At 40.8% G+C, this 24,716-nt stretch overlaps 1 protein-coding gene across 1 annotated transcript in view; it reads left to right on the top strand.

The window, feature by feature from the left end:
* LOC311042870 (protein mono-ADP-ribosyltransferase PARP14-like) overlaps positions 1 to 24,263 on the top strand; it is a 29,057-nt gene extending 4,794 nt beyond the window's left edge. The window contains exons 7-22 of the mRNA XM_084053934.1: positions 193 to 2,383; positions 2,699 to 2,863; positions 3,181 to 3,277; positions 3,760 to 3,981; positions 4,484 to 4,705; positions 5,421 to 5,529; positions 5,960 to 6,109; positions 6,751 to 6,813; positions 7,121 to 7,306; positions 7,911 to 8,114; positions 17,928 to 18,046; positions 18,180 to 18,418; positions 19,008 to 19,282; positions 19,591 to 19,727; positions 21,275 to 21,449; positions 22,923 to 24,263. Of these exons, the coding sequence (XP_083910060.1) occupies positions 193 to 2,383; positions 2,699 to 2,863; positions 3,181 to 3,277; positions 3,760 to 3,981; positions 4,484 to 4,705; positions 5,421 to 5,529; positions 5,960 to 6,109; positions 6,751 to 6,813; positions 7,121 to 7,306; positions 7,911 to 8,114; positions 17,928 to 18,046; positions 18,180 to 18,418; positions 19,008 to 19,282; positions 19,591 to 19,727; positions 21,275 to 21,449; positions 22,923 to 23,206 (4,838 nt within the window). The 3' untranslated portion in view covers positions 23,207 to 24,263. The remainder of the gene's footprint in view (positions 1 to 192; positions 2,384 to 2,698; positions 2,864 to 3,180; positions 3,278 to 3,759; positions 3,982 to 4,483; positions 4,706 to 5,420; positions 5,530 to 5,959; positions 6,110 to 6,750; positions 6,814 to 7,120; positions 7,307 to 7,910; positions 8,115 to 17,927; positions 18,047 to 18,179; positions 18,419 to 19,007; positions 19,283 to 19,590; positions 19,728 to 21,274; positions 21,450 to 22,922) is intronic.
* Positions 24,264 to 24,716: the final 453 nt, after the last annotated feature.

Here is a 24,716-nt window from a genome sequence, read left to right as displayed (position 1 = left end):
GTACACAATTAAGTATTCACATTATGTATTTGATTTACACAAATTGATGATTTAATAAAGGTTTAATGATTTGGTAATAGTTTTGTAACTATAAACTATTAAATTAATGAATTAAATATTCAATACACTACGCCTGCTGTCACTTTCCTATACTCAATTGTCCTGGTACTTTTCCAATTACTTCCTTTCCAGTTGCAGAGACAATCTCCAAGATACAAGACCATATTATATGCAAGGTCCCTGTCAAGGTGTACCCCTTCTATGAGTCCCTGGGCACTGCCCTGTATGGCAAAGACAGACCAACATGGAAGATGCCTGAACCTTTCACAGAGAATGTCCACCCCCCTGTCTGGAAATTCCTCCTCATGAAGAAACAGCTAAACGCCATCAACCAACACATGTGCCCTTACTTCTGCAATGTGGATTTAGAAAACCCTGAGGCAAAGCTCAGCCCTCTGCCAAGTCTATTGAAGCAAAAGGGTCTGACGGCAAGACAGGTGGATGAGTGGACAAACAATTCTTCGGGGGCCTTCAGAAAGCTCTTGAGCCAATACATTGCTTTTGACTTTGTAGTGACTATCCCTGCTTGGAAGATGATGGAGAAAGATATCCGTTCAGTAGTGAAAGAAGATGCAGTGCTGGTGTTGGATGCACCAAAAGGGATGCTGACTGTGGCAGGGCGGGCAGAAGATGTGGATCGGATTCGAGGTCCTGTAGAGGATATCATTCTCAATGCTGTGCGACAGATAGAGAGGCAGCGAGACACTGTATCAGAGGCAATGGACATGTGCCCGGCCTACTACTATATCCTACAGCAGGAAGGGCTGCTAAAGGCGGTGTCAGATATTTCTCAGGAGTTGCACCTGTCCTATCAAGATCCCACCAAGACACTGACCATTTCGGGCCTTGAAGCAGAGGTCTCTAAAGTGAAGTGTTGGATCTTGGAGAGAAAGCTCAGAATGTGTAAGAAACCCCTGGATGATGTGGACCCATGTCTCCTAGACTTCCTCAAGTCAGTTGATGCCATGGAAATGTCGCAGGACTTATTCACATCTCAGGGAATCAGTGCCATTTACAGCACAGATAAAAGCAGGGTTCTTCTCACAGGAAGTTCTGAGAATGCTCTGGTCGATGCGGAGCGGAAGATGAGGAATGCATTTTCAATGCAGTCTCTGCTTGTGCAGGATGAGAAGGTAGTAAGGATGCCTGAGTGGATGAAGTTGAATACACAGCTGATGGAAACCTACAACACCTCAAAGACGAAAACGGTGCTTATAAATCTCAACCCAGAGAGAAGAGGCACAATAACAGTGTCCGGCTTCCTCAACCCAGTCAAAGAGGTCGCCGGCAGCTTGGAGAAATTTATTGTAAATTACTCACAAGTTGAAGAAACCATCCGCGTCAAGTCCAATGCTGTGGTCCAGTTCATCCAGGAGAGAAAAAGACAAGAATGGACCAGTTTTGCTACGACAAATGAAGTGAGAGTCCATTTTGATCCCAGCCGGCCAAGAATCAAACTTTCTGGTGCACATCTCCATGTCCAGAAATCCAAGGCCTCCCTACAAAGTTTGGTGGCAGCTCTCTGCACTGATGCACACACAGTGGACAAGCCTGGGGCTAAGAAGTACTTCCTGTCTCAAGAGAACAAGTTCCTTACGTATATCGTTGACTGCGTGGTGGTGCTTCAGCAGGACAAGGAAGAGGAGTATGATGAAGATGAAGATGACTATGAGGAAGAAGGCGAGGTCGGAGGATCGATCTACTGTGAAGTTCAGACGGCCTCGGGAGTCCTGGTCTCGGTCTCGAGGACTGATATCTGTAGCTTCAGGGTGGATGCTGTAGTCAATGCTGCCAACGAGGAATTGAAGCACATCGGAGGTGTAGCTCTGGCGCTGCTCAAGGCCGCTGGGCCACAACTCCAGAAACTCTGCGATGACTACATTGCCAGGAATGGACGTCTGCGACCTGGGGATGCCATTGTGACAGATTCAGGCAACCTGCCATGCAAGTATGTTGTTCATGCTGTAGGCCCTCGATTCTCTGATTCAGACAGGAAGACGGCAGTGTCACGGCTAAACCTGGCCATTCAGGAGAGCTTGAGGCAGGCAGCGATGAACAACTGCTCTACTATTGCCGTGCCGGCAGTGAGTTCTGGGGTGTTCGGCTTCCCTCTTGAGCTTTGTGCTGAAACCATTGCTCAGGCTGTACGGGAATACTGCAATACTGAGAAAGCTCCCGGTTTGCTGACTGAGATCCACCTGACGGACAATAATGACCAGGCTGTGAGGGCTCTTGCCAAGGCTGTTAACAATAAGTTCATAGACCTCAAGCCAAAGATGACTCTACCACGACAGGGAGGCAGCAGACATGCTGGATATTCAAGGTATAAATAAAGTGAATGAATTTACAATCATTTGGATAGTCTTGTGTAGAAGACATGTATACTACCAGGTTGTTTCTTTGCTTTGGTCTTGAACAAAGTTTAGAGGCTGCAAAAAAAAAATTAAAGGCTGAACCATGTATCCTCAAAATAATACTATATTAATGGTGGGGAAAATGAATAAATGTTTATTTCTTTTATGTTTAACAGTTTTTTCATTTATGTTACAAAAAAAATCCAAATAACTGCTATGCTACTACAGTTCTGCAGCACATTTAATCTCCAATTTTCTTGTTGTTTTTCAATTTCTTCTCCCAGTGCGCATCAGGGACGAGGACAGTGGGGAGCCAGAGGACAATCAGGGTCCAGGAATCTGACAGCCAGCGGACACCGGGGCAGGGGGAGAGGACAAGGAGGATCTGGAGGGAAAGAGGGCCAACAGGGACCCAGAGGACACCTTCGGTCTGGTGGGGAAGACAGAGGGTAAGAGAAAAGGCTTGTCCTGTACTTAGTGTTATAATTGCGCTACTGCTATGAGTAATATGCATGGTAATAAATACAGTAGTAGTATTAGATTAACTAGTAAGTACTTGTCTCGTTTCCATTCCCTCTACACCAAGCTCACAACACGTCACAATATGTTGTGACGTGTTGACTTTGCTATTCATGGCGAATCTTACCCTATTTTTGCCAAATGTTCGCCTATTATGACTTTCCCACAATAGGTTGCCTAGTGTTTAAGTGGTTTACTTCTCCAATGTGTTGACATCATTGTTCAGTTCTTTTGTGATTTTTCACAGGTATAGGAGACTAGACCATGAAAGAGACCTTGAAACCACACACACACAAGAAGGGCTGAGGATTTGTCTCAGAAAGGGAAACATCCAGGAGCAGGATGTAAGGACATACAATGTGCATATTTCATCCTAGAATATATCCTGTGCACCGGACTCTTTTCTCAACTGACATTTGTGCCTACCTAACCCTAACCCTTGTGTTGTGGAAATTCTATAAGTGTGAGGTGTAGTCAAATAAGTAAATTCCACAGAACGGGTACAAAATGTGATGATTCAAAGTTAGTTTATTGAGAGCTCTTAAGAGAACAGAACACATCATACAATCACTCAGATTGTCAAATCCTGTTCAAATCTGTTTACCTTGTTATATAGTAATAAACATACCGGCGTAATTTACAGCAAATGGGAGTATTATTCGCTTTACCTTCTGGCTATCATTTGGCAAGCATTCTAATAAACCTCCTTGTTAGCTGAATATGGTGCTCAACCTACACAACCTACCACAACTGTGGTTGTCATATGCTGCAAAAGATAAAGGTAAATTATACTTAATGAATGTTTTCTATCACACTCGGTTCCCAGACTGATGTCATTGTCAACACCATCTCTGAAAACCTAAACCTGGACTCAGGAGCTGTTTCCAAAGCGATTCTGGAGACAGCCGGCCCGAGGCTCCAATCTGCAGTCAAACAAGAAGCCGGTTACGGTGATATCATTGTAACAGCTGGATTTAACCTGAAGTGTCAAAAGGTCTTCCATACCATCTTCCCCCTCTGGGACAACGGGGCCGGTCAGGCAGAGGAGGTGAATGGTGTAGTTATAGAAAGAAGGTCTGGGGAACTTAGGGTTACGGGTTAGGGGTCCAATTCATTGTTTAACCTAATCCCAGATGAAGTCAAACTTTATTTGTCCCTAATGATAAATTGTTGGCGCAATGCCTAAAGCACAAAAAAATACAACATATAGTATTTTCTGTATAAAAGGAACACAAGAGACATACAGTATAACCTGCGACCTCAAGGGAAATATTTTGCTATAATGACAATATTCTACCCACTCTTTCCTGTACAGTCCAGTAAGCTTGAAATGCTTTTGAAGAAAAAAGAACTGACCTTGCTTTCCTCAGTTGCTTACATCACCCATTTTCCCACTTTTCTCTTTTGATTAGATTACATATGAATGTTACTGATAACATTCATAATATTATGTTAAGTTTCTAATATTTGTTTTCATAAACCTGCGCATGTGCGAATATTGTCATTTTACAACTTCAATCAATAATGTTGATGCTGTCGTTCTGTTCCAGAAATTAAAATCCATCATCAGATATTGCCTGGAAGAGGCAGAGAAGCTCAGAATGGCGTCAGTGTCTTTCCCAGCGATTGGGACTGGTAACATGGGTTTCCCTAAATCTCTGGTGGCCAGAACCCTGCTGGAGGAGGTTCACATCTACAGCCGGAGGAGAACACCCCAGTATCTGAGGGAGGTGGCCGTGGTACTGCACCCTAGTGACACACCGACTGTGGAAGTGAGTTCCTACATTTCATCTCAATTCAGTTAGTTCATCTTTAAGTCTAGTTTATGCTTTGTCAATATTTTCTTGACACTTAACCCATTAAGACCTGAGGCCGATTCTACAAATGCCTTCTAGATCAGTAGTTCTCACACTTACAAGATTTTTAAATTCAAAATGGCAGATGTACAAGCTCGCAGTGCGGCACAAAGTGACGCGCTGTGAGCTTGTATATCTGAAATATTTTGAATAGCCAATGCTAAAATCTAAAATGACACAGATGCTTTCCCGGTTTTAACAGGTTTAGCCTTTAGTTCAACTCGAGTGTTTGTGTATAGCCCTTAATCACTGTTAAAGTCTCAACAGGCTTCACTGGCCTAAATTTAACAAAGGAAACAACATTACACACTGCCATTCATCCAAACTGATTCAACTCAACGCAGATCAGTTTCATTCATCGATTCATCGTTTAAATCATCGATTTAATAAAAATGGATTCTAATAATTTGACTGTGCATTCATATTGCACAAGTATACACTGGACTAAAAACATGCAGAGCTATGGAGACTCTACAGTGCGTACTGTATCATACAATGAGACGGACCCACACTAAGGTCTGTCTGTCTTATATACAGTATGCTATTTAAAAGTAGAAATAACCATCCTCTTAGCATTGCCACCTTTCCAGAACTTGTCAGTTTTTATTATTGTCCCGTTCTTGTTTGTCAGAGTTTTACCAGAGAGTTCAAAGGTCAGAAGCCGGGAAATCATCAGGGAGCACGTGCTTTTGACCAGTCATCACCCTCTAAATCTACTGTACAATCCCAGCAGACCACTGGTAAGATTTTCCACCTGAAAACATTTATTTTCTTTCTCTATTGATGGGGAAAGTAAGGGTTTAGCACATTTTGGACCTACATAGGACAGGTATGTGCCTAGAGGTGGAGGTCTAAACCACTCAGCTAATACTATCTACACATTGCGTTTGAACTCCATTCACTGCATCACTGGAAGGTTTTCTTTGCATGTATGCATTTACTTTACTGGAACAATCGTAGTCTCTTTGACACCAGTTGTTGATGGAAAATAATTGCTACTCAATCAGTTTCTTCTTCTCAGCTGGTCAGGAGAATTGAACCTGGACCCTTATTTACCATGCCTGACTCTCTTCTCTTGTCCCGTAACACTTTTGTCTGTGTGTGTGTGTGTGTGTGTGTGTGTGTGTGTGTGTGTGTGTGTGTGTGTGTGTGTGTGTGCGTGTGCGCCAGCATCCTTCAGCCAGGTGTCATCCCCCTCTCTCGGTGTGTACCAGATGAAGATGGGTCAGCTAAACTTAGAAGTCTCATCTGGAGACATCACTAAGGACAACAGTGATGTTATTATCAACTCCTCCAATAAGGACTTTAACCTCAAAATGGGTGACTATGACCTTTAATCATTAAACTCTTTGGTGAGAGTTAGTGGGGTCACTATACAGACTTCTACTCTAGTCAATATACCGTTGTTGTCTTGATTCATGGCGCTTATCAATAAATAAGGAATAGAGGAAAGAGAGCTTGTGTTGCACAATATTAGTTGCTTGTTTCTGTCAGGGTGTGAGACAGAAGTGTAGGTGACAACGCTGAAACGACGAGGGTATTTAAATTCAAGGGTATTTAATAAGAAATAAACAGGATACACAAGGAAGCGAACTGGAAAACTTAACTATTATGGGAAACACTAAACTAATGACATGTAGATACAGATCTGGAACAGACAAACACACAGATGACAAAAAGTAATAAACTGGTAATGAACACACTCAAACACAGGGCTTAGATAGACACAGGACTAGACACGGGTGAACTCAAAGACAAATCAATACAGGGGGATTGGCTGGGGTACAACAGGACACTGGTGGAGAACACTTATCAAAGGGTAGGTGAGACAAGACAGGCAACAGCTACAAGGAGAACAGGAAACACTGGGACGATACCACTAAATAAGGAAGATACTAAAATAATACAAGGAGACAGATCCTGACAGTTCAAAAGGTCAATATTGTGTCATTTTGATTTAGGTGTTTCCAAGGCCATTTTAGACAGCGCTGGATTTCAAGTGGAGTTGGAATGCTCAACGCTTGGTATGTTTTCGTTTGAGGATTTTTCATTTTTATAATGTGAACCATAAAAAGGCTGCAGATTATCAGTAAATGAGGCCAAATAATTAAAAAGACACTGCTCTTGATGGACAAACTATAGATGTACACCCATGTTTCAGCCACTGGAAATGCCATTGTAAAATTATACAATATATCTATCTATCTATCTATCTACAGTAAATCCATATAGATGCAGTATATAGATGTGTTTATCTATCAATTATGTAGTATTTCTTCTGAAAATAGCTTCTGTTTGTCATTGTGCCATTCACTTTCTGCCTTTCTGCAGTTAATTCTCCTAGTCACCAGTCATCATCCATGATACTGACATCAGCAGGATCTCTCCCTAGTCGACACATTCTCCATATCATAGGGCAGAATGATCCTGCCAGGGTCAAAGATGTGGTCTACCATGTGCTGAAGTACTGTGAAGAACAGAAATTCACCTCCGTCGCCTTCCCTGCCCTTGGAACAGGTATGTGTACTGCTCTACACTATGTTAGGTTGAGGTGACATAATTATCACATTATGCATTCCAATTCCAATGATATAATACAGTATAACATACCCAGCCTTTATTTGACCTTGGTAAGGGGGTGATAAAAGGAAAGGGTGATTAGCTTGTGCTGATTGGTCAACTGCTGTATAACCCCAAGGGCTGGTAATGCAGCTGACCAATCAATGCAAGCTAATGCCTAGGGGTTATACAGCACTTTAAGATTAAATTCTATCATGATATGCAGGTTTCATGACTGAGGTTGAATATGTGAGCATTGCTGCTCCATTCATTAACGCTCTCCACATCTTGTTTAGTGGCGGTTTGTGGCCTCATATGTAGCAGTTGGTGACAGTAATTTTGAGAGTCAAGTTGGCCACAGCCAACCTTGAAAGCAGTGGGGGAATGACGTGCCCATGGCTTCTCAACATACGTGCCTACTAGATTCACCAATTTTCTAGCCAGGTCCCTGATTGTCTCTCTGTGTGTTCATTGTTCAAAATGTGTTCAGTGTGTCAGATCTGCCTGTTCATCAGTCATCCATATTTGTTTGTCTGTCCATTCATCTGTGTGTCTTTATCAGGTCAGGGAGGTGCCAGTCCCACGGCTGTGGCAGATGCCATGATAGATGCTGTGGTGGAGTTTGTGAGGAAGAAGCACCAGCGTTGTGTCCACAGTGTGAAGATCCTGGTGTTCCAGACAGCCATGATGAAGGAATTCCACAACAGCATGAGGAGGAGAGAAGGTCAGGATGTAGAGGAGAAGAACGTCTGGACCAACATCCGGGGTATGTCACACAAGATGGGTTATTACTGCAAGGCTCTATAGGAGACTAGCTGTCTATTAAGTCACTTTCACACTTGCACTGTATTATGTAACGCAACATTCCGGCTCAGTAGGATCGGACATGCAACAGACTTTATGCTGGCAGAACTCTTGACTTAAAGGTAGGGTAAGTGATTTTCTTTGGTTTAAATAAGTGTTAAATAGCTCTATATTCTGATAGCACTCATTGCTATAGAGTGTTTGTTCAGTAAAAGGAGTCTCCTTGTATCTCCAGCTCTTTATAAAACAGAAAATGCATTTTCGTTTCAGTTTCAGTTTCATTTCCAATTTTATTCAATCAGGATAGAGAACTCAATCAGGATATAGATTAAACAAGTGAAATTGGAAGTGATGACACTAAGAAATTAGCAGGCAAAATTGGAACTGGAACACTATAAAAATGAAGCTTAAAAATAGGTACTTTCTCCTGATTGGCTGATGATAGGGTTAAATCTGAACCCTATAAATAAGGCATGAGCCCAAGAAAGATGAAAAGATGGTTTGGTACTAAGACCCCCCAATACCCGTCCAGTCAACACCCAAAGAAATGTGAGTCAGACATCTGGTACGTCCAAAAGTGATCAGTCTGTATTGCTCGAGTGTGTACACAAGTTACAGATAATTATAATAATCACACACTAAAGTTGTACTAACAAACAACGGTATTTATACACAGTTGGACTTCAATGACATCAGACATAGGTGCATCCTTATGATTGGCTTTAAGACCCTCAGACGTAGGATGGGAGTCGTAGGATGGACAGGCGTCTGGCTGTCTTAATATTAAGTTGTTGTTCATCTTAGGGTGTCCTTGTGTACAATGCTCGGTTCCATAAACAAGTTATTCCTTCGATATCATAGGACATGTGGCAGGTTTATCTGTGACAGGGTGACAGCTGACAGAGTAAATTAGTGACAATATCCCGGTCATACAGATCATCTTATACAGATACAGGTCATTTGGCATTTAATCACAAAGTGTTGACCAAGACATGTTTTTACTGATTGGAAACATATGGAGCCGGCACCAGATAGCAAATATGGAGCCAGCTACATGGCCTTGGTAGAGAAAGTATAGTAGAGTTACAAAAGGCATGTTTAAAAGACTGAAGTACAGGCCCAAAAAGACATCACTATATTAATTTGACTGGTTAGATCGATATTTCTAGATCATATCAATCTGGTCCACAAAACATATCTATCAGTCCCCAGTTCTTTGGGGACTAGATTGGTAGATTACATTGAAAGAAAATGTAATTAATTAATTAATTCATATAAGGAGACATGTTCAGATAGATGTAGACATAAATTGCTTTTTAAATTGTATTAAAGGACTATAAGGGCAAAATCAAATTGTTATTTATTCAGATAAACATCCAAAGGGTTCACTTATCCAAAAAGGGCTGTACTGTTTATTGGTTTGGAAGCCAAATGGTTATATTTCATGAGTAAATAATCAGCGTTAGTAGGATGTAAGAAGGAGGAAAGCATATGTCAGTACATCTTACATACTATAGACTATAGAATAATTAGAACGGTAAGTGGGTTCTATATGCTGTTAAATGAGAAAAATGACATCACCTCATAAGTTCCCAGAATCAGTTATAATTATGGACAACATCAGATTTGTCAAACCTTTCTTTATTTTTATTTTTTTTAAAGGCCATCCCTTTGCAGGATGGCAGGATCTGAATTTTTACTCCAGCCGTCTGGGGGTTGTTTTCCTAAAAACCCCACAATTTATGTACCATCAGGAACTTACAGTGCCAACATAGTCTCGTTCCCAAGAAATTGTTGTTTCATGTCCCGCCCTCAAGTGTGTATAGGCTCAGTCAAATTTTAGCCTTACTTCTCCTTGAAGCAATACCGTGGGTTGATTGGGTCGGTGACCAATCAATTATATGTTAACTCTAACAATTGGACAACCTTACCAGCGGCTCTCCAGAAGCAGTAACCTAAAAAGGTATTTTTTGTTTGACTGGCAAATCTGAAAAATGTGTCCATACAATCTTTTACAAAAACACTTTATAATGGGAAAAACTCACGTGGTGTGCCCCTTAAGAATTAAATTAAAATTAAAGTTTAGCCCTGTATGTCACAATTAGCAGGTATTGTGACCTTATGGACCTTATGATCTTTTAGGAATTGGATTTAATGAAGTGGCTCACATTCTCGTTCTAAAATGAAGCAAACACAAACAAAGCATATTAAACATTTAAATCAAATCATATTTAAATCAAATATTCATCAAACTCCCCTCTATTTGACACCCATATATCTGTAATATAGTGTGTGTCAGAGGATGAATTTGTTGATGAGAAAGATAATAAATAAAACTGAAAATGAAGAGAAAACAAATTGGGAAAAAAAAAATTACAAAAATGTTAAAGTTATAATTAAAAATATTTAATATTAAAATATAACAATGAAAAATAAGGAATAAACATCTTTGTTCTGAAGAGTATATTAGAGTTAGGTAAAGTACACCAAAATAAATCGAAATTAAAATTTTCCAAAAAGAGCAGATCTACAAGCTCAAAAAAATCTTAAGTTAAAATGATGAAAATATTTTTAAAACTTTTAAAATAATTCAAAATGACTTTATAATAAACTTAATATTATAGTTAATTTTTTCCAATATTGATATTAGAACATATTGAATCTTATTAGGGTTAATTTAACTGAGATGGGTTGAATGAAGTTGAACTCACTTCCTGTTGAAGGAATTATGGGTAATGGAGTTTTAGAGACCAGAGTGGCTATTTAGTTCTAACTGACCGGAGAATGATTGAAATTTGGACTAAAATTGTTAGAGAACGTTCAAACACGCATTCAAACACATTCACGCATGCCTGCATAGCTGAATCGCTCACACACAGATAGAAGGGAGAAAAAGATAAATAGAGATAGAACTTTCACCCCTCGCTCCCTTGCACTCACACACACACCATAGAAGGCAGCAAACACACTGGCGGACCCACAGAGAGAGAGAGAGAGAGAGAAAAAAAACAATCGTTCATTAATACACACAGACATACCGAACATACATATTTCAGCGATAAACTAATTTTGGAATGAGAAATATTTTATCCTGACTGGGTTCAGTATTACTTAATATTTTTTCATTATATTAAAAAAATATTTAAAAGAATTTAAAGCTTAGAATTTAAAACTTAAAATTAAGGCAAACATTCAAACTTATTGTTAAAGCTCAATATATTAAATGGATGGATGGTTTAACCTACAGTGGTCAAAAATAAAACCGGTCAAAGGTAAAAAAGATATATAATTAACAAACCATATAAGACAAAACAAACAAACCAAAAAATGTACTGACAAAGTAAGTAAAACTGGAGTACTCTTCTCTGTGAGCTGATTTGAGACCCGATAAGGCGGTCGTATTATGCCTGTCTATCGCTAAGACTAGAACATTAACAGGTACAGGGGTTAATCTTAGGTGAAATATCAGTATAGAAGGAAACTTAGTACATTAAAACAAACAATATTTGGACCAATATGTGTCAGATATTAATAATCAAATATGGTCTCTAAATAGGGTAATATCTAACCTCTGTCCCTTTCTGATCCATGATCTGCAGCTCATGAGTCAGAAACGGAGTTTGGCTAGTATTAGTGACTTTGGATTGATGTCAAAGAAATTGATAGTCACCTAGAAAAGTGTACAGCACATGTTTGTCTAACCATTTTTGTTAGGACTTTGTTACGTAGACTGCGCTGACATTATAGCAAAATAAAGGAAGTAATATTAATAAGATAGGCTGACAGTAATAAAACTGTAATATATATATGTTGATAGATAGATAGATATACATATTATTATTATTATAAAGAACGTACACTGTTGTAATGGGTTAAAGTTATTTTGAGCAACTGAATTGTCATTGGAAGGAATGGGTTAAAGTTATTTTTATTTTAAGCAACTGAACGGCCCATTCCTACAGTAGCTAGTTTTGATAGTGAGTTCTACTATGGAATGTAAACAGATAAGCTAGAGAGTTAAGGCTGCTTCTGGGAGAGAGCCTACTCTGAGAATCTAGCAAAATACTTTAAGACAGTTAAAAACCGACTATAAAAATGAAATTAAATGAAGTTCCTTTTTAAGTAAATGGATATGAATTATTATTAAAAACTGAGCAAATTGTACCAGGATTCATATTAATGTGTAAATCTTTGTTGGAGTTCCAGAGGAGCACAGGAGGCGTAAGATGTTAAAAATGCACACCTTACCTCTGTTGTGACCCCTCTGAAATCCACTGACCTCTGATCCCAATACGGTCTTGGGTCACCCAAAAAATCTTTACATCAGTAATTTGGATCTGAATGGATCTCGGCTGCCTTCTTTCGGGGTACAGTGATGCTGTAAGGCATAAAGCAGACATGGAGAAGGTTTTTTTTTAACAAATACTATAGGGTGGAATTTGAACATGAAGTCAAAAATGATGGTTGATCAAAGAAACAAAAAGGTGGGATTCCATTTATGCCAGAAAAAATGTCCCCGTCGCCATAAATAGAATCCCCTCAGCTACCAAAACAAAATAAATACTAAACTATCCGCTAACGAGAAAGAAAAACATAAAACAGTTTTAACTTAAGATCAGACCATCAGAAACTGAACTAATGAATGTCAAATAATAAAATGGAATTAATACGCTGGGGTGCTCTGGGTGTCGTGGAGATGCAGGTGCCAAGTCCTAGTCACACATTAGGCACAGCAGAGAAGGAGAGGACAGCCGCGGCACTCCCAGCGTCATAGGGGTCATAGGTGGGTGTCTAGCCAATACCAGGGCCCCAAAACCAGCAGGGAGGAGAGACATTAAACACAAACAAAGCATTAGTGAACAAAATCAACAGTGGTATGGGGTGTGCAGTGGTATGGGGTGTGCAAGCACATAATCATCAAGGACTAATTCCTTTTAAGTGTCTTTAAAAGTTACAATAGAATATAAAGTTAATTTTCTGTTACCAATTGAAAGTGGGACCCATATGAATGGGAACAAGACAACCAATGTGAGAGATTAATACTAAATGGGTTAACAATCTGAATTGTCTTTAATATAAATGTAACAGGTATCTATATGGACACATATTAACCTCTAATTTGAATTTCATGAAGTGAGTGGGCTAGGGTAGATGATTCCAGATGCTGGTGGCAAAGGCCCAGCGGTGTAACCCGGGTGTGTTATATTACTTGATTTGGTTGGCTTGGCCCGTGATCGTGGCGTTGTGAATTGGGTGTTACCTGTTGTTCTGGAGTGGTCACAGCCTGTGTGACAATAACTTTGAGGTCTGGCTCGGCCATGTATTAAGTAACTGTAGCTATTAGACTGCCCATGATGTGAAGTTAAAATTGTAATAATAATAAAATATACTGTATTCTACTATATGGAAACAGGGATGAAATTGAAGGTTTTTAAATGACTAGTTTCTGAAAAGTATGCAAATAAGCAGGCTGTGGTTTATCCTAGGAGATAAGGAATAGATATTATACCAACTGTTCAGTGCTGATGTTATGGAATGTTGTTCAGGGGCTGATTGGATGAGAAACTGTAGCTGGTTTAGTGATACAGAGGTTGCCTGGAGCAAAGGAACACAGGAGAATTTAAAGGTGGCTGGTTTCTAGAAAAATGGGAATGAAATCAAAATATGTAAGTTTAAAAATGAAAAATAATTGAATGGTGTATCTGGATTATATTATGATACTATAATAATTCCCCTCTGATTGGCACATACTGAATGTATCTGTGTGTGTCAAGGTTAAAATGATCTACAAAATTAAAGTAACAGCAACTCTAAGGGAAAAATAATACAAATGTCCGATAAGTACGGGAAATGAGCCTTGTGATTAGGTTAATGCAATGTAAACTATCCCTCCTTTTTGATTTGACACAATGCAACAGAGTGTCAATCAATCACCCAAAGTAGTAGAGTGAATTGCAGCAGGGAGAATAATCTCGCCGGGGAAAAGAAATAGGCCACAGTAGCTGCAGTACTCCAAGGTCAATTTGATAAGACCAGGGTGATGGGTGTAGTTGGATGGAGAGAGAGAGAGAGAGTTTATATGCACAGAACAGCTGTAATGGCACAATGTAACTCACAATTCAAGGCATACAAACAGAGAATGTACTCGTAGAGTAAATAACAGTAATCAATCAAAAACATAAGCTGTCAACGCAGGACCCTATACAGGAGTGTCCGCTTTGGAACCTTATGCTGTAATTGAAATTAAGATAGCCTGGCATCTATCGTGGGAACGCGCAATTTCGCTGTGTTCCATATATCAAATATAAGTGTGCAGACCCTCGCACGTCAAACAAAGCCCTCTCAAGTTGAGTATAGGGAGGAGGTTGAAGTGGGGAACCGGCCCCCAGACGTCAAACAAAACCCTCTCAGTTGAGTATTTAGGGATGTGTAGGAGGTGAGGGACACAAATATATTAATATATCATGTATAACCAGCAGCGCTACCGGTGTATACGGCCAGAATTAAAGGCTAATGGTGTGAACGTATTATACAAACACCCTTGTGCAAGCACCAAGACCTCCGAGCAAAAACCCACAGGGTGAGCCACGGGGAAATGATGAAACAAATATGTTTGTATAAATAAAGTATGGGTCCAGTATATGCGTGCAGGCCACACGGCAGACCAAGCCCCCACTAGTGTAAGAACAAAACAGTTGGGGCCGAGTATGCAGTGGTGGTATGAACATATACAGAGCGGAGCATACTCTCTTGTGTGCAGCACACCAAAAGCAATCAAACATTAACTAAAACAACAAAAACAAAGACAAACAAAATATAACAAGTACTATACTATAGCCTCCTGTGTGAGCAATACAGAACTTTCACATACCCAAAGTGTCTGGTTTCAGGGCGGTTGATAAGAACCGTTTCACCTCGCGTAGATGAACAGATCGGCCCTCTGGAGTGTCGACTGGAGCAAGGAGGTGGGGGTCCAAAAAAGGAAAAGTATTAAAAAAAAAATCTGAATCTGAATTCACCGCTGAATCGTCACCCAGAAGGAATGCAAAAATAAAGAAAATTTGAAAGCTGATTCTAAACACACCGGCCGAGAGAAAATTATAATAATTATAAACTCGGATGGGTATCTAACCGTAATCGAAGGACCATTGATAGGGTTAAATCTGAACCCTATAAATAAGGCATGAGCCCAAGAAAGATGAAAAGAAGTTTGGTACTAAGACCCCCCAATACCCGTCCAGTCAACACCCAAAGAAATGTGAGTCAGACACCTGGTACGTCCAAAAGTGATCAGTCTGTATTGCTTGAGTGTGTACACGGAGGCAGTACAAGTTACAGATAATTATAATAATCACACACTAAGTTGTACTAACAAACAACGGTATTTATACACATTTGGACTTCAATGACATCAGACATAGGTGCATCCTTATGATTGGCTTTAAGACCCTCAGACGTAGGATGGGAGTCGTAGGATGGACAGGCGTCTGGCTGTCTTAATATTAAGTTGTTGTTCATCTTAGGGTGTCCTTGTGTACAATGCTCGGTTCCATAAACAAGTTATTCCTTCGATATCATAGGACATGTGGCAGGTTTATCTGTGACAGGGTGACAGCTGACAGAGTAAATTAGTGACAATATCCCGGTCATACAGATCATCTTATACAGATACAGGTCATTTGGCATTTAATCACAAAGTGTTGACCAAGACATGTTTTTACTGATTGGAAACAAATGGAGCCGGCACCAGATAGCAAATATGGAGCCAGCTACATGGCCTTGGTAGAGAAAGTATAGTAGAGTTACAAAAGGCATGTTTAAAAGACTGAAGTACAGGCCCAAAAAGACATCACTATATTAATTTGACTGGTTAGATCGATATTTCTAGATCATATCAATCTGGTCCACAAAACATATCTATCAGCTGAGATTTTGACACCTACCGGAAAATGTATTTTCTGTTTATTAAAGAGCAGGAGAGACGGGGAGACTCCTGTTACTGAACAAACACTATAGTCTATAGCAATGATTACTATCAGAATATAGTGCCTTAACCTTTTAACACATTTTCTTTTGTTTTAACCAAAAAATATCACTTACCCTACCTTTAAGTCCGCTGTATGTGTGAATGGATATGGTGATTGTCCGGTGAATTTACATTTAGCGAGTGGACTTGTTGATGACGCTTCTATTTTCGAGGAGAGAAGAGCCTCCCCTCCTCCCGAGGTGTTTGGAGAGAGAGACAGTTAATTGAAAACCAGTTTATTCATTCTGCTTTTTATTAGCGTTCGAGTTGGAAATATTCACCGATCAAACTTCCATGATCAATGGCTCATAATCGAAACAAAACACAAACATTTCTTAATTAATAAGAAAGAAAGAAAAAGCTACATCTGCACTTTGCATTTGATCCTCTCATCTCCCTCAGGAGGTGCCTGTGTTATATTTAAGTGGAAGTAGCTAATGTGTGCGTCTACTACCCAGACTCCGGCCCTCACCTTATTAAACGGGCTATTTACCTTCATGTGTGAACGCATCTGAAACGGACATTCTCCTGTTGCTTCATGTGTGAAAGGCCAACACCGGACGACCTGATTCCCTGGACATTTTCCAGTGTTCATATGAGAAAGGGGCTTTAGAGAAGTCCGTGTGCCTGTGTTTATTGAGCTAATCTTGCAAACCACTGGACTGATTGCCAACACAACAGTGCGGTTACATCATGGACAATATTTATTAATTCAGAATGAACTCATTCCAAACAGAGATTCATACCCAACTGTTTACATGGAACCTGAATAAAAGTATCCCTCGTGACCTAAAGCATTCATTCGGAATTTAACTTTTGACATGCGCAAAGTGGTTTCCGCCTACGCCCGGGCATGGACCAGGGGCCGCCCGGCTCCACTACCCGGGGCGGAGCTTCCCCTGGTGGGCATGGGGTGGAGGCAATAGCCCCCTTGTGCGTCTGCGGCGGAGGTTTGTCGGCCTTAGGCAGGCCGGGAAACAACGCACCGACTCCTGCCAGGCAGCATTGTATGCGGTGCGAGCCCGCTTGTTATCGCCGTTTTAATGCGAAAGTAGCAGATCTACAAATTCAGACCAGTTTCTTTTTTTGTATTGGTACCAGACACGGTAAAACTTAGGCTAGCCTACTACTTGTCACATTTCTCATGTAGGCTACCTTAATTTTATTTAAACAAAAAACGTTTCATCTGACTGAATAGATTCTTTTGATTATAAGTTCCCGTTTCATGTCAAGGACAGGTAAAGATTGTTGCTCCATCACAGGATCAGATCCTCGGAGCGTCCGTTCTCCGGGGCAAGCCTGGGCTTAACCATTACAATAAGCTTATTAAATGATAGAATATGAATCATTAATTGTTGCTTCTCAGCACCAACCGCGACTTATGCAGTCTTTGAATTAAAGTTTTACTGCATACAATATTTTATATTAAACATAATACAAATTCGATAGGTAATTTTTGGCCAATTCTGACAGCACTACTAAGCGCGGACATGTGCAAAAGAATGCATGTATTCCAAACAGAGAGGAGCGTTCGGAATAAATGTTTATATGGTAAATTCCGACCCCTCCAAACCCGAATGAAAATGTATTCGGGTCAGACTGGAATGGAATATTCTATTCCAATTGAGGTGTTTACATGAGCATTTCTATTCTGAATGAATTCATTAATTCCGAATATAAGTGTATTAATTCCGAATAAAACTGTCCATGTAACCGCAGCCACTGTGTTCTGCTTAAATTTCTCTTCAGATAAGGTTACTTCATTCTTTATGGGATCCAATGAGGCACGTCCCACCAACAACAACGTGACGTTGGAACGAGAGGAGTTTGAGCCTGCAGTATTTCACCTGTGTGCTGAAAGCTCCCAGGTAAAAACATAGAAATGCAGATCATTTAGCAACAGATTGTGGTGGTACTGGGCAGCTCCTGCTTGTGAGTGTGAAGCAGGACCTCAGTTGACCTCCCGTGATTTCATATGTATATCCTAACCCCCACCTGTAGGCTCTGAGCCTGACTAAGAAGAAGATTGAGGAGCTGATAGTGGCTGAGCAGAACAAGAGAACCATCACTGACCCCTTTATAAGTCATCTCTCAAAGGGGGATATGGACCAGCTCCGTGCCCTGCAGAGGAAGTTGACCGTCAGTATCCATCTGAAGAGGGTGCAGGGCAAGGAAGAGGAGGCCTGCATTCACCTGGAGGGGCTTACCAGAGACGTCTTTTCAGCAGAGTCGGCTATAAGGTCAGACCAACACATACCTATTTAACCCCTTTAGCCCTATTTATTACTTCAGCTATTCAAAAATAGCTTATCTACAAGATCTGCTTTTGAAAACTCATGACAAATCATGAAAAAGCTTTTTAAAGTTTTTCAAAGAATATGAACGCAAAAGGGACGCCAGGGTTAATGTGGTCGACTGACACTTGTCCACAGTCAGGGCCATAGACAGGGCCATTTTATAAATTCTTGACTGTTAGGTCCCAGTGTGCCCCTCCTCACCCAACCCTGAGAAAGTCCTTCCTTTTCTCCCCTAATCAACATGTCATCACTAAGAATGGACCATTTGGCTTAAACATCCAAAGCAATAGAGGACACTTTCAAAGTAATTCATTCTCAGGTCCTATGAACTGGTGTAAACACTGCTTACTGTTGTATGATCTGTGTAATATTATGCACATACTAAATTGTACTCCTATAAAATCGTCAAATCACACTGGGATTCCGCTTTTTTCAGAACGTATCTAGAATTTTAAGTTTTGTAAAAGAAAATAAGTATTTTCTTGTGAAATCTTTAAAAATGTTAAATTGAGTTTGTTGCCCATTTTGTCAGGGACCTGATCCGGAATGTAGAGAGGACAGAGAATCGCAGACAGAAGGCTATCCTGACAAGTGAACTGGTTAAGTGGCAATACCAAGACCAGCAGACTGGGCCAACACCCTTCGACATATTTACCAACTATGACCTTGAGGAGGCACTAGGGACTAGCAACCAAAGCTTAAAAATAAAAATCAACAATCAAGACTATACTGCTGATGTGCAGCGCAGGAAAGCAACTGAAACCCAAGGACAGGGATGCATTGAATTAATCAGAAAAGAGAAGAAAGGTAAGCAAATATAATATTTAAATACATAATTTAAATTATGTAATGTTTAACCAGAGGACACACTTGTTTTTACACCCTGGGCTTAGAAGAGTGGTTACATTTGGGCAAAAAAAAAAAGAATAAACTACAACACACTGACCAATTATTAATTAATTAATTTTTAGTACACTTTTTTGTATCTTAATTGTACATTCCTAACCCTAACCCTCAGAACGAGCTGTCCAGGACTTGAATAATATTCCAATTCTTGTTAAACTTGTGAAACAAATTCCAAATACTTCTATAAACTATTGAACACATTTTTGCAGATGAGATCGCTCTGCCTGCAAATTGGGAAAACTTGAAAGGCTCACTACTTACTGTTCCTGTAAGACAGGGGTCCAAGGAATACAACGATGTGGAGAGAGAATGCACAAAGACTGGACTCAACCTGACAATCATCAGCGTATGTTCACACCTGACTAACGATCAGATCATATAAATTGTGTTATTATAATACCACACAAATGCAACACATTAAATGTTGTTATGCTGTGTTCACACTGGCAGCTACAAAAGATACTAAGCGACGGAGCATATCTGTAGCCGAGTCACTGTTGAAGTATTGATTTAACCTATTAAGACCTGAGTCCGATTCTACAAATGTCTTCTAAAAACAGTTTTCTTAAAAAACCTATGTTGCTATATCAGTGGTTCCCAAACTTTTTCCTGTCAAGGACCCCCAACATTATATGTATTTGGCCGCTGTTCCAGGGACCCCCAGAAGCAAAGATTTGAGTAAAACAATTTTGCTTTAAAAAGATATTTATTCAAATATTTTTCTAAAACAGCAGATCTACAAGCTCACAGCGTGGCATGAAGTGACACACCATGAGCTGGTATATCTGCTATTTTTGAATAGCCAAAGTATAAAATAATAGTTAAAGTGGTTAAAATCTAAAATGACACAGATGCTTTGCTGGTCTTAACACATTTAGACTCATGTTTAGACTCAAAGATTCATGTTGCTATGTACTGTATATGTCACAGGGAAATTGGCCTTCCAGGGAAATTGAAAGAGGAGCGCTCGCTTTTAGGCGCGGGGCTTCGGCGCGAGGTGGGGCTTTTCGAGACAGGGTTTTTTACGCGAGGCTCGCGAGGAGGCGGAGGAGGCGCGAGCCGGGCTTTGATACAAGGCGGCGCGAGGAGGAGGCGCGAGGCGGGGCTTTGATGCGAGGCGACCTGGCTTTTGTTGTTCCCCCCCCCCCCACATAGCAACCAGGAAGCTACGCTAGGGGAACGCTGAACAAGCGTTCACACGCACACGTGATAATAGTTATTGTCCATGACGGAGGCGCGCCGACTCAGCAGAGCTTGAGGCCGAGGAGGCCCGCACTCGCGCCTCCAGTGCCCGCGCCTACCGGCCGAAGGTCTGCTAGTCGAATCAGCGCCGTCCGAGTTGTGAACCGATAGGGGGAGAATAGATCTTTTCATGGGTTACAGTCTATGGTTACTATCCAGTGTCCACGACGACACACATGTGTGCGTGTGTGCGTGTGCATGTGTGCGCATGCACACACACACACACACACACACACACTCGTGCGCACACATGCACACGCACACACGCATGTGCATGCATTGGCTTGCATTCATTGCCCTCTAGTGTTGGTTATACAGAATTGCCTGGGTGGGTGGTAAAAACAAGCGCTCCTTTTTCAATTTCCCTGGAATGCCAATTTCCCTGTAACATATACAATACAACAACAACTACACCAAAAGGGGTTCCCGGATTGAAAGGTATAGTTATGTATTGGTGTTCCAGGTCAAATGGGTATGGGTTAAAGCATGTGTCTGACGAGCGAAAAGAAAATAATGACACATTATGCTACAGTGATTATGAGCTCTTGGTCTATAAGATAGCCTGGGAATTGTATTTTCGTGATAGGTGCTTAATCCTGACCATATATCATGTTATTTGTGTGTATGTAAACAAAACCATTGTGTTAACAGATTGAACGTGTCCAAAACGAGACACTGTGGCAGAGCTACCAACTGATGAAGAAGAGGCTGGAGGAGAAGAACCAACATAAGAACAATGAGATGCTGCTCTTCCATGGAACCACCGCCAAATCCATTGATCTCATCAACTCTCAGGGCTTCAACCGTAGCTACGCAGGGGCACATGGTAAACTTTGCTTTTGTCTTCACAGGGGCTGTTGCTTGTCCACTTCCCTTTTTGCCTTCAGCCACTAAACAGCAATATTGCCATTTGCCTATCAGGTTTATCCCACCCACATTGAATAGCGATTATTCTAGTAGGGAAACCAAACATCTACCACTAACCCAAACAGGCTTCTGGGCTACAGGCAGGGCCACTCTGCAACATTAGTGGGAGTGATAAATAGACCTAAATACATAGACACTAGACCCTAGGGTTGTACGTCACAGTTGCCACCATATTGGCAGGGGACACTTGACTATGAATTGGGCTTATGAACTGGGTTTTAACTGCATTGAAAATACTAGACCGGAGCCCGTTGGGAACAATGCAAGTTAGAAATGCATCCCCGCCCGGTTATGCAATACCTGTTGTACTAGTCAGTCTGTCTGTCTGTGTTCCTTTTATGCCCACATATGGAGTTCTGTGTCAGGCATGCCCAAATATGGAGTCTAGGCCAGTCTATTGATGACATCAGCGGTTCCGGACAACTGGATCTCCATATACAGTATGACTAAATGTGGGCATATCGTCTGTCGCCTATCTGAACGACTCGACGAAAAGGGTTAGGGTTTTAAAAGTGAACTAAATCACCGCCCATCCATTAACAAAATACTTAGATGAGGTGCTGGAGGCGAATAATACCAGGGTGAACAAAAAAAAGAAAGCTGCAGCTGACAGATTTGGACAGCGACGTCACGGGCCCTTAGAAGGTGGGGGGGATGGACTTTCGGTGGATGCATGCACGCGCGCATTTTTGTTTTTTGGGCGGATTTTGTTAGTTTTTTTTTTCTCGTTTTTTGGTTACTTTATTTGGGGGTTAGGGTTAGGTTAGGGTTATGTTATTTAATTCTTATTCTTATTATTTATTTTGCAAAAAGTGGGGGGTATGAAATCACAGATCTGTGAGAGTGAGGGTGTTGTGTCGTACGCACAGTGAATGGCCGTGACGCCCCTGGATTTGGATGTGATGGCAGTGCCATCATAGCCTGGTAAACCCTCCCTCCGGAAATCTCATTTCCATTTGATTTCAGGAGACTTTTGAGACGGCCATGCCCAAAATAGGTTGCCTTATTCGGATACATGTGTGTTAATCACAGAACGATGTGCGACAACGCTGATAGGCTCGTCTGTTTGGCGTACACAGCCAATATTGCAGAATGGGCGATCATGCCAGACTCACTCCTGAAATCAAATGTAAATGAGATTTCCGGAGGGAGGGTTTACCAGGCTAGTGCCCTCATGGCACATTAAAATGTCCAATATAATTGATTTATCATAATTGCTAGTTAATGGCTTTATATTTTTACTATACATTATTATTTATCCAGGTGCATTATAGAACAACGTGTAAATACACTTACTGTATGTTTTTATATTTATAATAATACAAAAAAGTCTACCATTGATTTATGCTAGGATACTCTGTTATTTCTTCAGGTGCAATGATTGGCAATGGCTCTTACTTCGCCGTGGACCCTGTGTACTCTGCACGTAACTATGCCAAGGCTGACACCAGTGGGATGCGTCGCATGTACTTAGCCAGGGTTCTGGTTGGAGACTTCACACAAGGAGCAAGTGGTATGATCGTACCTCCTCAAAAGGGCACTGGGAACACTGCAGACCTTTATGACAGTGTCACCAACAATCTAGCCAGTCCAACAATGTTTGTTGTTTTCGCTGATATACAAGCATACCCAGAGTATCTTATCACATTTACATGAATCCCAGTGGTTGTTAGCATACTTAACAGTAGTGTTGGGTGGGGTAAGCAATTGATTGGTGGTGGAGAGGTAAGGTGCAAGTGTTTGATGTTCTAGGTCTGGCTCCCGTTTCAGACCTTACATTTTTATTAATATTTGAAGGAGAGTACACAGTCTAATCTATCTTGTATTTGTAAGATTTGTATTTTTCTTTATTGAGAAGGATAGTAGATATGCTGAAAGAGAGGGAGTTTGGGAGACACTAAATAAGGTTTCAGCAGGACATTGGTCCCAGGGCCGGCCGCTGCCCGCTGCTATAAGCAATATAAGCGGTCGCTTAGGGCCACAACCACTAGGGGGGCCAAAAATAATAATAATTTTATCCAACAAGCGTTATTTTAGTAGGGGGCACCAAAAAAAATCTTGCATAGGGCCATGAAAATCCTAGGGCCGGCCCTGATTGGTCCCCACATGTGATTGAATTAAGCAACATGCTTTGCCTGTTTGTTTTGTGTGGGTTGTCACGATTGATTACTATTTACTACTGTGTCTGTAATTGTTTCTGTAAGATGGAAACAGTATTTTTGATAATATTTTACTTGTTTTCATGCATCAGTGGCCCTTTTTTATGTGGTAGCCACTGCTAATTGAATATACTGCAGGAAAAACAGTCTAATTTGAGTTTGAAAGCTATATTAAGGAGAATCGAGTAATAGAAATACTAAGAGTAATAATAGTAACATTATGTTTGTCTACTGTTTTCTTTCAACAAGAATGAATCACATTTGAGGGGAAATATTTCTGAATAAAAAACAGCATTACCATTAGTCACTGGAACCATCAAGCTGCATGCTAGTTCTCTGGCTAGAAGCTATAGTCATAACCATCCGTTTTATGGAAGGCCCAATGTTGAAACTCAGGTTCTATCGTGTTATATGTCCATCATGAAGATCCACAGGAACACTAGAACAATAACATTCAAGATGTTGATGTTGATTAATAACAGTCATTTTTGCAATATAAAGCAATCGCCTTCAACCTAAGTGTAAGCGACAGCTACTTATATAAATAAACTAATATACAGGCATGACATTATTCTTTCCTTTTCTTTGGGGGGGGGGGGGGGGGGGGTGTTAAATGAAATCCAAACCCAAGTAAAGCATTAGGTGTGTGTGTGGGTGAGTCGGCCACCTGGGAGCATGGCAAAGGCGCAAAAGGCTGAGATTGAGGACACCAAGAAGTCACTCGACAACCTCATGGAAGAAGTCGCAAAAATCTCCAAACAACAACAAGATTTTTGCGATGAAGTCACAAGGATCTCCAAACAATAACAAGCCATGATGGAGCTGATGGGAGAGGTCAAGCAGCTCAAACAGTTGCATCTAGAGAAGGACAAAAAGATAGCGACTTTAGAATCTAAAGTGGATGAATTGGAACAATATTCCAGATTAAACAACATCATCATAAACAGTATGGTGACCAAGCCCCGGTCGTACGCCAGAGCTGTGGCGAGGACTGAGGACGCTGAACC

Source organism: Gymnoscopelus microlampas (genome assembly GCF_963454915.1).
Source record: "Gymnoscopelus microlampas genome assembly, chromosome: 4".
NCBI lineage: Eukaryota > Metazoa > Chordata > Actinopteri > Myctophiformes > Myctophidae > Gymnoscopelus > Gymnoscopelus microlampas.
Note: the sequence above shows the minus strand (reverse complement) of the source record. Positions and strands in the feature narration are given on the sequence as shown.